The sequence below is a fragment of the Trematomus bernacchii genome, unplaced genomic scaffold (assembly GCF_902827165.1).
Source record: "Trematomus bernacchii unplaced genomic scaffold, fTreBer1.1, whole genome shotgun sequence".
Lineage (NCBI taxonomy): Eukaryota > Metazoa > Chordata > Actinopteri > Perciformes > Nototheniidae > Trematomus > Trematomus bernacchii.
The window spans coordinates 2,313,125-2,328,001 of NW_022987689.1; the positions used below are offsets into that span (position 1 = coordinate 2,313,125).

Consider the following 14,877-nt stretch of genomic DNA (forward strand, 5'->3'; position numbering starts at 1 on the left):
TCTCTCTCTCTGAAACTGAGGGGCCCTCGAGGCGTAAAGAAAATTAATTGTGCCCATTAAGATTCATCGACCACAGAGAGAAGTTACCTCGAACACCAAACCCGCTGAATTTCTCTCCTTTGTAGAACTCATGTAACACAACGAGCGTCCTTTTCTGTCAGAAGCATCAACCTTCACTGTATTGCTCATCCTAGAGGGATGAAGTGCCAGCAGGATTAGGGGTTTATATTAAGAGAGTTTGAGCAAAATGATCAAAGCAGAAAATAGTTGACCTTAGCAACTTGGCGGCATTTTTCTTTACCTTGTGTAGAGTGTTTATAACACTTTGGGTTTCTTAATTCTGGCCCTGGTTGAAGTGATTAGCTAGGATCTTTACCCGTATTGATCTTTCAGCTTATTGCTGCAGACAATTCACACGCATTTAAAGAAAATGTCTACCCTCTGTTAATTCATTGTGAACACAAAACAGCAATGATCAATACTTAGAGAGTCCACCTTCTCAGAGGTCTTTCTGAATGAGGTGCATGCCAATAGAAAGCACACCAAAGCGCCGCCGTTACAAAACTGAAAGGGACACCGTTAATGTATTCTCTGTGATGTGCAAAAGCATTAACTGATTTCAGTCCAATGAATTCAGAAAAACCAATCAAAGGAGTTGGCAATTGCCGAGAGCATTTCAAACTAACAAGGAGAGAGAGGAGAAAATTAATTTGTATTTGAGGTAGCATTGATCTGAAGCCTTAAAGACGAGAGGCATAAAATGAATGGCTTTGTCCGAAAGGCTTAGCCACTCAGCTTAATCTGGAAGCAGTGAGCACAAGTGGGCTCAGAGCTGAATTGAAATGTCAAGCAAAAGTACTATTTCATATCCTGCATGCCACATGATAGATATCTATCATTACAAAGCTGGTGTGTTTTTTTTTTTTTTTTTGCTCAGCCATTTTGTGACTAAACCCAGCTGAGCATCTTGATGCACTTTGGTATGCTTTTATATCCCTGTGCGACGCCTCCGAGTGGGCCGTCAAGACAGAGGACATTTATAGATGTCTCATGCACTAAGCTTGTGTTCCACCTCTGAAGCATGATGTTCGGTTACAGGAATAAAGGCTAAGGTAAGGGAGTCAGGAGATTTGCAATAGCTCTACTTGTTATTCTCAGTCTGTATCAACCCCTGACAAGATTATGGCAGAAAATTGTTTAAGTCGACATTATATGTGTAGACGACAGTGATGTTTGAAATGTTTTTGCTCCGAGTGTATTTCTGTCTGCACATATATCTTCCTGTCTGCATGCATGGGTCTGTATTGTGAGCCTTCCTCTGACTCAGACCATCTAGTTGTGACTGCTCTGTTTCGGCTGCTCCCCAGTACTCAGTTTCAGGCATCATAAATTACCCTGCACAGACACAGGATATGTCCGGCAGAGCTTTTTCCGTCTAGTGCTCTTTAAAGAACAAGTGTCAAAAAAGCAGTGAGGCCCTGAAACAATTTATCGATGCCTTGAGTTTTTCCATTAAGCAGAAATAAAGACATATCCCACAGCATTGGGTAGGAAACTACGGCTGAATTGCGTTGTGGCCTTTTACCTTCCATGCCAAGCCGTATGCTCCTGTCACGTAGCGTTGGATGAAGCAGAACAGCATGAGCGCATTTAACAGCCTAATGTAAAATTCATGTCTTCAGGGACCTGTTTCTCTGTCATTAATTACCAGCACTGGCTTTAGGTAAAGAGACAAAAAAGACCAACTGTAGCTCGCACACGGATCCTCTCCTCTGAGACGGTCTTGTTACTGAGTCAAGCTTTAATGCACAATGAATACAGATATATATGAAGCCCCACACACATGGAGGCACATGTGTCTTACTCATTGTGGTATATTAGGACTGACAGCGTGGCAACACCCTATTGGTTTGGGTAAAGCAAAAGTCTAGGCCATTTTGTCATATATGTTCTTTCCATAGGCTAGCAAGTCTGCATTGCACATACAATAACAATGGCAGGAACGTCAGAAAGATCGGGCCACAATGTTTAACTTAATATCTTTAAATGTTAAAGTTACGTTTCAAACTACAACAGAAATACCTGGCTACCTGGAAGAGATTGTTTTTGTTAGCACAACGTCATGGTTATTTGGTGTATGATAACCCTTTAAATGGAAACATCACATTTTTACTCTTACAATTTAAGTGTGTGAGCTTTAGAGGTGCTTAAATTAGCTTGATGACTTGTATTGTCTTTGGACAGAGCCAGGCTATCTTGCCTCTCCGTTGTCCAGTCCATGTGCGAAGCTAAGCTAACTAGCAGCTGGCTACACCCTTACATTTGTCGTGCTGTATGCCTACCTTTTCTTATTCTTGTTCTTGAATTTCAAGTTTACGGTGCATTGAAAAGGGAAAAAGAACCTGTCACTAATCTTGATTGTGTTTTTTGTTTTCATTTTGGTCACCTTTTCATATGGGTTAGAAAGTATGCAGCTGAATCAGGTGCTTCTCACTTTGACGAAAGCTAACTTTCAAGGGCAAGAAAAGAGGACTGCGGCACACATTTATTGCCTTCAGCCTTTTCTTCAGTGCAAACAAACCCTGCTGTAGAGATATTCTTTTAACTGAGCACTGCCTATTTGATTTTTCCTTACAACTATAAGTGTCTATTTGTCATTGTACTTGGTGGATTAGCCTTGTATGTGATTCATCTTAACATTTTTAAACCAATTAAAAACCGCTTGATTTGGTTGGGACTTGTCATTGCTCTTCCGTAATAGCCGGTATTAAGCAGCTTATGATGCATTTATCCTGCCGTTTGTAATTCTAACTGCTTTTTACTGTATGTGTAATTTTAAATAGGGAAAGCCTCTTTTAGTGTTGCAGAGTAAGCCGCAAAAGCAAGGAAAAAAATATATATCTCTGATCATCTGATTCTGGTTTAATATTGTTTTTTCATCTCACTCGCAGATACTTATATTACTCTGGGGGCCTATAAAGTAATGAATCTAATTCTACTTCATCTCTGATATCTTGATTGATGATCTTGCATAATGGTTTTAATTTTTTTAAGCTCTGTTTTAATTTACACACTCTGGTTTAGACTTCGGTGACAGCCATTTGTCAAATCTTCAATCTCCAACTCTTCTATTATTTACAAGAGGTATTATTCAGCATATGGCGACAGTATGCCTCTGGTGTCAGATTGCCCATAAAGAGTGACTTCACTGCCTCTTGAGAGAAATGGCAGCTAATTGGTGCAGCCCTCTCTTGGTTGAGTGCTATCAGAGGACACAGCGCTCTTACTGGAGGGGAATGTGCTCTCCACAATCAAAAGAAAATTGTAGCACGTACGCTGGAGAGACATCCAAATAAACCCGCAAATGATTCAACATCTGACAAGCACATTGCTTGATGTAATATTAAATGAGTATGTTTTTTTTATGTGATGTTCTCGATGTCCTTCATAATTACTCTCTGATAACCCTAGACTGTAAATATCAACAAAGATTGTATCTTGTCTTTGATTTAAAAAAAAAAAAAAAAACCTTATTATTAAAGCGATATGAATTCATGAATCTGACTGACAGAGTGAAAAATTAGAAAACAACTTAATGTTTAGTAGAATGAAATGACTAAAATATAGTTTAAATATGATTTTTTCTTTTTTTAAATACAATCTTCTTTAGATAAAGTGAATTAGGACTGCAAAATTATATAAATGTTAGATTACTCTGCCAAATATCTCATATAATACATTCATTATTTGGTCTCTTATATATCAGAAAATAGTGAAATAAAAAATCCAAGTTTTCTTTGTACTATACACAGTCTATAAGGAAAATAATGGTCAGATTAATTGAAAATGATAATAGTAATTTGTTGCAGCACTAACATGTAGATGTGGACACATATTGTTCTTTACATTGCACGTAATAATCCAAGCTTTTTGCAGCTTCTCTGAATTGTTTGAATCGCTTATGATAATTACGGCTATTAAAAAGCTTTTTCAGAAATGACAAAGAAACACTGAACAAAATATGTCTCTGTGCTGTATGATAATTTGTGATCAAGTGTGTGTGGGTGGCAGAGGGCTTTGGACTCATGAGTTGGAGCAATATGGATTCAGGAGCAGGTTAATCAGTTGCCGCAAGAAAGTTGTTTCAGGCAGATGCATATTAGGGCTCATATCAGCCTGTGGAAAGCAGAAGTTTGCTCAGGTATGGAGAGGTTTAATATTCTCAAACCTAATTACACTTGCCCTTGTATTGCATTATACCTGAATATTGAATCAAAAGAGTCAGCCCATGAATCATCTCTCTTTTCCTGAGTCAATAAAAAAGCTTCAAAGGGTATACATAATATATGGGAAACATTTTCTTTTTTAAATAGCAAGTTATGTTTAGGGAAAAAAGTGTTTTAGCGTACTTCTATATGGCAAATTCCTTTCAACTAATTTATGTTAAAATATAAATAAAGTATTACATCTTTTATCTGATATTACTAAATAAAAGGCAATGGTGATCCTGTCCACTAAGAGATATAACAAGACATTTCTAATTGTCAGCGGTCCGGTTTCTTAATTTCCCTTGTTTCCTGGGAGAAATTGTGATACCTTCAAACTTGCGGGGGCTAACCGAACACTTCATGACAGTCTGCCCAAGTTAACCGCACATGTCAGCTGTTACTTTTGCTGCCGTGCTGCGCTGTGAACGGTGGATAACAGACACACAATGACTGAGTGTAAGGTAATTAGCCAGAGCTCCTGACAGGAGTAAAGGTCATTGAGTGAAATGTCACAACTCAGCCGGCACTGCAGGGAGGTTTGCAGTTTATTTTCCTACAGTGAGCATCACAGAAATACTGCTACCTCCCTGCCGTGGCCTCCTGACTACATCGCCAGATATCAGCTTTGTAATAAACTCAGATATTTCACTGAAATGAAAAAGCAAAGATTCCCCTGACTGGCTGATTAGTGTGAAACGTGAAATGTGGGCTTTGTCACCGCTCTCTCTCAGGAAATGGAGATATTTGTCTGATGATGGAGTGTCAGATAGCATGATATTGCATTTTCCTAGGAGCACCAAGGGAACGTGAAGACAACACTATAGGGCCTTTCACAAAGGCAGACCTCATTGTGAGGAGCTGCTTTTATCTCGAAATACAATCAGGTGGTTGTGGCTGAAAAAATGTATAATTATTAATATAGGAGACTACCATATCCATATAGACACACATACCCAGATACATATAAACATTCACCATGTTTTCTTTTTGATTTATATTGGCTATTCATACTGTATAAAATTGATAGATTTCCTATTCCTGCTCTCATTTCCTAGTTATCTCCAGGCTCTTTGCAGTGGCTATACAGCTGTTGCGGACGCAGTGGTCTTAAGCAGAAACACACCTGAGCAATGGAGCAAACACATATAGATTTGCTTCGCAGGGTGGGCGTGGATTGAATATAGTGGAATCACATTATTGCTGATGTATGTTTTCGCCTGGAGCACTGCAGTTCTCCTTCAGCAGAGCAGCTTTATTAAAGTGACAGAGATAAACTAGGCAGAAAAAAGTAAAATGTAGACAGGCTTTATCTTCATTGTTGACATTTAATCAGCCCAAGGTACTGACTCTGTTGGAAGGAAATCACTGCTTTTGTCAAAGGATGCCCCACCAACACCGCTTGTCTTATTTATGGCCTTGTGAAAACTAAAAATAGCAAGAGATAGATGTTTGGTGTTGGCAGGTTTGCCTTGTTTTGTTTAGTGAAGGAACAGAAAAGAGGTGGAGTTACGGGTGAAAGCTGCATGAAGCTTTTTATTTCAAGAAATCATGGGCAGCAGTAACTCAGTACCAACGAGCCACGGGACTCCAAACAGCCGCAGTTCCCCATTGCTAGAAACGATGGCAGCTCAAGTAAAAGGACATTGATGACTCAAGCTCTAACATCTACACCCTTTCTCTCTCTAGTGCCAACCAGTGAACATTTCTCCATCTCGCCATCCATAAGCAAGACCACCGTCATCAGCACCACGGCCGCGTCCACCATGAAGGGGCAGGGCGACACCACTGTAGCAGGAGCAGACCCAAGAGATGGGAGGGACCCGTTTGAGGAAAATAGTGGATCCAGTACAGCAGAACCCACCGTCCCTGAGCTGCCACCGACACCCAGACGCTTCTGTGAGGACACCCGGAGGAGAGCCATCGACTGGCCCCAGACCCACACTGGGAGCACTGTGGAGAGGCCCTGTCCTAAAGGGACCAGAGGTAGGCCCCCCATTACATTTACAGTGAATTCTAATATCAATCAATCAAAGTTTATTTATGTAGCCCGATACATTTTACATTTGTCTCAGTGGACTTTACAGTTTGTACAGAATATGACACCCTCTGTCCTTGGACCCTCACATCTGACAAGGACAAACTTCCAAAGAAACCCAACTGTAAATAGGGAAAATATTTGTTTTGATTTTCTAAACCTTTTCCCCCCCAGATGTTCTCTCTGCAGGATGCTAGTTGTGTCATTTTCAGAAACAGTATTGTGAACAAAAACATAAAAATGTAGTTACATGATTTTATGGTTTTCTAAGAATAAGGAAATGCAAAAGGTCAAAAGCATTTGATTGTACAATCAGGTTCACATGTTTTTGCTATATTTTCATCTACATCAAGTCTAGCTATTTTGAATAATCTTGATTATTTGCTACTACCACTCTGTAGTAGGTCAACTGTAAGCGTTTTCCCCCCCTCTTTTTTCATTAACAATCAAGCATTTCAAACAGTGTCAGAATCACACTCTCAGCCTACAAATGATCAGGAAGAAAGCTGCAAGGAATATGGTTATTTGCATTGCATCAATCTATTAAGTATATGACATTTTACCCAGTGGGCATGTCAGATGTTAAACTATAATGTAGCATGATTAGAGCCTTGTCACTTCCCTGAACAAATGGTAAAGCTGCTCCTATTTGTGTGTAATTTTGAAACCCTATAAGAGCACAGGGAGAGAAAAATGCCCATTTCCCTATTACAGCGTAACAAAATCCCTCAAACAGGGGCTATTTGGTTCGCGGATCTATCTGTTCTGTCTCTGCCTCATTTCCCTCCTAACAGAGCACAGAAACCAATGAAGTTAATGGATATAATTTGGGAAGTTATGAATTAGAAAGCCCCGCCAAAATCCAATGTCTACATTGTGTCTTAATTACATTCAGACAGTGTGTTCCTAGTTATTTCTCACATTATAATTTATTCTGCGAGTATAGGAAGCCAGCATTAAGTGGATCATTGTGCTGTTGTACCAGTTCAGTTGACAATGATGCTCACACAGGAATCCCTCACAAGTTACCTTAACACCTCATCTCAGAGACTGACATGACTGTCAACAGAAAAAGCAGGGCTATTGTGGGATGAAAGTGAAAAAGAGACAATGTTTTGATTGTGGGGGTGAAAAGGGAACGAGTCTTAGTTTGTATAATGTATGTTGTCACTGTTGTCAGTGAAGTGGCGTTCATTAGGAATATTTTGACATGCATGGCATATACAATGTTTACAGTACTGAAATGTTTACATTCAATAACAGACCTTTGTTTGCCAGGTTTGTCCAAGCAATGTAGGAACCTGATAATGTTTTAGTATGCCTCCTACGTCTTTTTCTGTTTTTGTAGACTGTACAAAGCCTGCAGCCCTTTCAAATTGTTTGGAAGTGGTTGCTTCTGCTAAACAGTTAGTTTCCTGCACCAGAGAGTCTGTATGAATGAGGGATCAGCGGGAGGAACTGCATCTGAGCAAAGGTTTTGGCTTCCCTCCAACTGTTGTGTTTATTCTGTGTTACTGCAGGCATCGCCTCCTTCCTCTGCACTGTGGCAGGGGCCTGGTGCTCCAAAGGACCAGACCTCAGCAACTGCACCTCCCACTGGGTGAATCAAGTGGCACAACAGGTAAAACAGCAATGTGTCAGTTACAAAATATAGCAGCAAAAAACATGTTACACGCCAAAACATAAAACATCTAGTGGCAATTTTTGACCCTTTTGCTTGCTTTCTTTATTTTTCCGAATACTAGCAGAGAGCGGTCTGGAGTAAATAAGATGAAAAGCCTTTTTTTAAAGTGTAGCTTATTGTGATGGCAAAAATAAATTAGCTATCAAGAGTAAATGCTATGTTCTGCCGTCAGTATCTGAGAATCAAAGAGCCAGAGCTTCTTTCTTTTCTGACTCATCTGCTTTGAAGTTCCACAGTCATGCAGGTAGAAATCTAATGAAGACGCACACAGATAACGATTTCAGTAGCCTGAACAGACCGTAATGCAACACAAACACACAACATATTGCATTCTGAGGAGATTTCTCTCGACCTGAAAAACACTTTGCACCTGCAGGAGGTTCAGAGAGGGCTTTTGGTAGCTGGCATTGCCACAATGACTAATTATAGGTTTTTGAAGTATAGCATATTAAAGAAACAAGCAGTAGCCACAGGAAATCAGCTTAACAAAGAGTGTGTTTTACGACACAATTTGTGTACATAGAAGCTTCTCGCAAATGCAAAACACTCAAATAAATTGTGTTAAAGCTTCAATATGATATGTCTGAAAACCCATTAACTGCAAACATGCCATGTTGCCACATTGAGAATAAGGGTAAAACCTACCTAGTGACACGAGATAAATATTAGCCTTGGTTAGATATTTTTTCTAAACATATTTTCTCATACTCAAGTGAAAGCAGATACATAATGTGTATGATTGAATGAATTGATTCTATTAGAAATGGCATTGAATTATTATTATATATCAATTCCCCATAATGGTGGTTTTGCAGCCATTATACAAACTGTTATGTTATTTTCTCTAAGTGGGAGATATACTGATATTTGGCATGCATGTTGCTCCCACTCAGTCACTCGTAGCCGTTGTCTGTATGAAATGACATGAACGCTGCATTAGCTTTCTCCTTGTGAAGTTTAATTGGCAGTGCAAGTCCAAAGTCACATTTTGATTGATGCTTGCATGTATTGCTTCATTTCCCTCTCAGTACAAAATGGAAGAGTAAATTGATTTCTTGTATACAAAGTGCAAAAGCTTTATAGCATGGAAATAAGTATACGGTATATACTCTATGGATTTAGTATGGAATTGGGTCAAAGCTAAGTCAAGGCATGCAGGAGGGCTGTAAAATAACAGCTATGAACACACTGATCACCGATGAGTAAACACTGACAGCTTATTGATTCAGATTTTTCTTTTCTTTTCTTCAGCTTGTGTGTTACAGTCATGCCATTACGTTCCGCGATAAACATGCGTCCTTGTGTTTATATTCAGCCTGCACACAGTTACTTTCTTTCCTCCTGAACAAGCAATGGGTTGTGACTCTCCGGGTGTATGCGGGATACATTATTTCAGCTTCAGCTTGCAGAAGCATCTCAGGCCTGCTTCTCTGACACCCGCCTGTTTTCCCTTGTTGCTGTTTTTAGATTCGGAGTGGCGAAAATGCTGCTAATTTAGCCAATGAGCTGGCACGGCACACACAGGGCCCGGTGTTTGCCGGAGACGTCAGCTCCTCGGTGCGTCTGATGGAGCAGCTCGTGGATATCCTGGATGCTCAGCTGCAGGAGCTCAGACCCAGCGAGAAAGACTCAGCTGGGCGCAGCTTCAACAAGGTACTGTGAAATTCATGTCTAGCATTGGCTCTGTCTCCCTTTTCCCCCCAACTCTGTCAGCATGATTCAGGACGTCATTAGCAGGACACCTACTAATACACACAAAACACATGCATGCACTCACACACATTCATGGACACGCAGAGTCTCGGGTGAGGGGGCTAGGAAGGCAGGTCTAGCCCTGAGGGGATCTCATTCCTCTACAGCTCCCTAGTAATTACCGGCTTTGGAAACCCAGGCTCACCTGGCAGTTTTACCTTAAAGAAGCTAATGGCCATGAGCCCCCTTACAACACAAAGAATAACTCTTCATTGCTGACAAGTGTGGAACTGCTTCCTCGCTCGTCAGGAAAGGAGTAGGCCCAAGACGTACTTACAGCTCTCAGCTGCAGGCAGTCCCATGGAGAGATGAGTGACAGATTGAAAAATTACATTGTTATTCAGACTTTCTAGACATCAGTTGCTCTGTAAACAAGGTTATTTGCACCAGAATGATGCCCCTGTTTTGTGCCTTTTATGTTCAAGACACCTACATTGTTTTTGAAGATCAGAACAGGTTTCCAACTGAGGTGTACATCAAAATAAAAATAAAAAGGCTTGTGATTGACTGATGACAAGCAACATTGACAACAGTTAAAGGACATTAGCTAGTTTTGTTGTGTTAACGACAAATCACACGTTCATGATTTGTACTGAAGTAGCTTAAACAATGATATGGTCCTTTAAGTGGCATGCAGCCCTTTCCCACAAAGCAACAAGTGGTAAATGGTGGTGCACATGGCAGCAACCTTGTTTCGGTTGAAGAAATATTTTCCTGTGTTAGTGTTTCCAGGAGGTGTTTATTATGTAAAAGTTGTAATATATAATAAAATTTCATCTCTTTGTTTTCCAATTCTGTGTGAAAGCCACTGTATGTGATTTTCTTCGGTTGGACTCAATTAGGTAGGAGATAGAGATTTATTTTATCCCAAGATACAAACAAAGGGTTTTAATATAAAGTAATCCATCTCCATGCCATGAAATACAAATGGCCTCATCACACATATTTTATTTTTCAATTTATTTTAAAGCATCACTAATTGGGAGCATCAGAATCTAGTCTCAGCATTTTCCCTACATAGCTGTGCATTTCTCATCTCTTCCCCTCACTAATATACATATTTAGAATTCCCTTGAAAACATTTATAGCCGTCGAGGCATTTCAAGGTTGTAGTTTATAGACCTGTGCCTTTTCTTCTTTTCATTACTTCTGTATGTTATGGTAAGTGGCATGACTTAATGCTTCCTGTGTTCTTACCACCTCTTTCTACAATCTGTCTTTTGTGCTTGATCCTCTTGTTTTGTGGAAAAGCTTCAAAAAAGAGAGAAGACATGCAGGGCGTACATGAAGGTATAACTACTACTGCAGGCTTTCCGTGTTGCTTTTGTACCCCGATCCCTAATGCCTTACCAACAGCATGCAGCAGTGTCTGTCTCCATGTCCTTGATTGTCTTGTTACAGTTTGTGCCTGGTGACCTGCTTGTACAAGATGTAGCTGCTTCCTCCTCTGACTCGGCTGTCTGTTCCCCCTTCATTCTGTCCAACTGAGGACGCTACTGTCAATATCACTCCGTCTTTGTCCTGTTTCCCCTCCTCTGCGTGCTATCACTTGTAAATCTTTCCTTCTTTTTTTTATTTCTCCTCCTTTTCCTCATCCCCCACTCTTTTTCTCTCTCTTGTCGACTCTTCATACATTGTGTGAATAATTGCCTTCCCACGGTCGTAATTGCACCTCCCTGTCAGCCAGAAGTGTGATCAAAGTGGCAGTGTGCTCAATTTTCACTTGCTTATAATGTACAATTTCTAGTTTCCCTTGTCCCCATAACACAAAAAAAATCTCCTCCACCCGGTGCAGCCGTGTGCTATCTGTGAGATTAATTTCTGAGCCTGTTAATATGTTTGTGTTCAATTCGAATTTTTTGTCTTTTTCCTCTGCTGTGCTGAGAAATATTTCCTCGGTTAGGTTCTGCTGAAAGACAAGGGCATGGTGTAAACACTGGGGAGAAGATGCCTTGCATGGCATTATACAAATGAACAGATTTTGTTTCTGTCAGTGGCTCATGGGGGCCCCTACAAGTTTGAGGGTCTTATTTTACTGAGAGAAAAAGGCATTACATTTCCCTACAAATATATGTTTAGCAGTGCTAGCAGCATAGCTCTATGGAAGGTCTTGTCGGCCAGTCTATCTCTAGGCCTAGACCACTTTGATCCAGAATGAAATATCTCTATAACCGTAGAATGGATTGCCAGGAAACATTTCTACAGACATTCATGATGCCCAGAGAAGGAATCCTAATGACTTTGTTGATCCCCTCGCTTTTCATGTTGAGGCCCCATGAGGTTGGAATTTGTGGTTTAAAAAGACAGGGGTTTAGCGTTGGACTCCTGTAACATTGTGAGACTTATGTTAGACAGTTTGAAGAATATATCAAAATCAAGGCAGCTGAACCACAAACATCATCTCAAGACCTGTAAACAGACTTTCATGTGTAGGTTACCCTTTAAGAAAAAATTCTCAACAGCTATCTGATGGATTTGCATAACATTTAGACATTCACGTTCCCCCTAAGGATGAATTCCCATAACTTCGGTGATGCCCTAAACCCTATCATTTGGTCTAAATTTGAATTTGTCCAAATTGCTAAATGTACCATCTGCCTCATTTGAACCTTGTGTGCAGTTCTAATTATCAATGTTAACCTGCTATCCCACTAAGTGCTGAACTTTACACCTGGCAAACGTTGCATCGTAATAGTAATAGTTTTAAGGCTAATGTTAGCATTTAGCTAAAAGAAAAGCCTTCAAGTACAGCCTCACAGATCTGCTAGCTTTACTGCTAGTTCTTGTGTAACTGTTATGTTCATAATAGGTTGTAGCCCTTAGACAGTGATGGCTTGTTAGCTGAGCTCATTTCATTTCACTATCTATAGCGAGTTATGGTAGCTCCACTGGTAGCACCCCTGTGATTTGCAAAGTGACCTCCGCCAAGGCGAGAATTAAATAGGAGTCAGTCCATATACCGATTCTTCCGGTGCTTCACAAATTAGAGACAAGATTTTATTCCCCCTTTCGATTTCATGGCTCCTTTGAGGATGGCTCACCGGGGGAGGGGGGCATTTATTGTCTGTCTCTTGTAATGGCTCCTACCCTATAATAGCCACTGTTCTCTCTCCTGCGCATACCCACACGGACACATGGACACTTACTCCCATCATAGTCACAGCTCACAGGCTTCCAGTGGCCTGCAAGGTCAAGGCCATAGAGATTGATTTCTGTGCTCTGGACGAGATATTAAGACACGCCGAGAGCCCTGCGTCTGGAAACAGTCATCATGGCTGTGCTTAATATGAGCTCAGTGGGTAATTGTTGCGGTTAATCATATAGTGGTGCAGACTTTGGTTGATTTCCTTTCTTGTTATTTCAGGCAAACGGATAATCCTGTCTGTGGTCAATTAGTGTTTTGGATAATCACAGCTGTGACTAATTGGTACAGTGAGCAGGGCTTGTTGTGGTTAATTACCGTTATTGTGGTGGGCCTTGCTGTGGTTAATGGCACCTATGGTTAAATTGTCACTCTGATTTATTCCAGGGGTTGAGCTAGATTCTGAATCTTTGTAAAACTGTCTGTGTTTGGTGGGATTTGGGAAATTGAGGCTGTTGTGTCAGGCAGGAGTCATGAACTCTTCCAGGGTCAAAGGAAACTCCTGTTTTATCAACATATGATACTTGTGTGGGTTTGGTGGAATGTTTTGCTTACTTACTGCTTATCATAAAGCAGGAAATGAAAGGATTGCCATTGAAAACAAGCAGAAATGTTCCCCCATCTTGACTCAAACTGCCACTCTGGACATGGATTACATGATAATGCCCACTTTCCTCCAGGAGAAAAGTGTTCAAGGCCATTATGGGCAGATCCGCTTAGGGAAATAGCACTGTGATTTATGGTGGTAATTGTTTGGAAAATAGCTTCTTAAAAATAAAGAACTGAGAAAGAAGCTTTGTAGGCAGCTTCATTCAATAAAGAGAAAAGCAAAACATTTGGTTTGTATTTTACATCCCCTCAAGCATTTTTACATTATTCAATAAAGAAAGTCGTCCAAAAGAGGTTTCCTTTGATTAAGCCTTTTTTTCATAAACAGAATATTAAATAAAACATACTGCATTTTTTATCATCATTATTATTTTAGTTACCCTTGTCTTCCTTGAACCCTCAGTCAGAGTGATGTTGATATTTCAGTGTCAGTCCTTGTTGCTGCTGTCACTGTTAGCCATGCATGCCCTTTCTGTTATTTGCTGCCCGATCCTGCTCTTTGTTATTAAACTGAAGTTATGATCGGAGGAAACAGCGAGCTGACATTTCACTTGTCTCCATGGATACAGGCAATCGTGGACACTGTTGACAACCTCCTGAGGCCGGAAGCTCTGGAATCCTGGAAAGACATGAATTCCACGGAACAATCGCACGCCGCCACCATGCTACTGGATACCCTGGAGGAAGGGGCATTTGTCCTTGCTGAAAACCTGATTGAGCCAGCGATAGTTAAAGTACCCGCAGAGAATATCAGTAAGTCCTTCTCCAACATCTATAAAACAAAAAAATAACAGGAACATTTCTGTCAGTCACAATTGTGATGCTAATCCTTATTTATTATTTTTGGGCCGTGATCAATCTCTTTAAAAGTGTTTCAAACTGTGTGGTAAAATTGTCTTCAGGGTTTGTTTTTTGTTGCTATTCCCAAAGGAGAATATTATTTTTAATAGGGCCATATTTCACTGACATACAATCACTAGATTTATCCAAAACAACAAGAAAATATGCCCTGGCAGGCAGTTTATTAGCAACATGGTCTCATTCATTTAAGGCTGTTTTGTGTAGACTGTCATACTTATACTCATAGCTCTTCGTTGCTATGGTTATGGTCTCCTACTCACCCTTTTGTCTTATACCTCATTGATTTTTTATATTTTTGCTTTGCATAGTAAAGTCACCTCATTGAATATGTGCTGAAAGAAGAACTGTCCAGACCTCTGGGGGAAAACAAAGAAACCATTTGAATAGCATTGTTCCATTCACACGGCACTCTATCAGTTCTCTCCAAGCCTTTCCCATTAAGTGGCAGTTAGCTAAGCTGATAAGGACTAGTTGCTGTGTCTCTTCCAAAAGCACTGATTAATACATTGTGTAATATGCTGTATAT

The 14,877-nt window shown here is 40.3% G+C and overlaps 1 protein-coding gene across 8 annotated transcripts in view; it reads left to right on the forward strand.

Moving 5' to 3' along the window:
- Positions 1-14,877, forward strand: part of LOC117488727 (adhesion G protein-coupled receptor L2-like) — a 78,190-nt gene that overhangs the window by 44,427 nt on the left and 18,886 nt on the right. For 4 of the 8 annotated variants that reach the window (XM_034137778.1, XM_034137781.1, XM_034137786.1 and 1 more), the window contains exons 7-11: positions 5,955-6,251; positions 7,824-7,924; positions 9,455-9,640; positions 10,991-11,029; positions 14,060-14,243. In XM_034137778.1, the coding sequence (XP_033993669.1) occupies positions 5,955-6,251; positions 7,824-7,924; positions 9,455-9,640; positions 10,991-11,029; positions 14,060-14,243 (807 nt within the window). The remainder of the gene's footprint in view (positions 1-5,954; positions 6,252-7,823; positions 7,925-9,454; positions 9,641-10,990; positions 11,030-14,059; positions 14,244-14,877) is intronic. The other 4 variants (XM_034137779.1, XM_034137782.1, XM_034137780.1 and 1 more) reach the window with 1 other exon arrangement.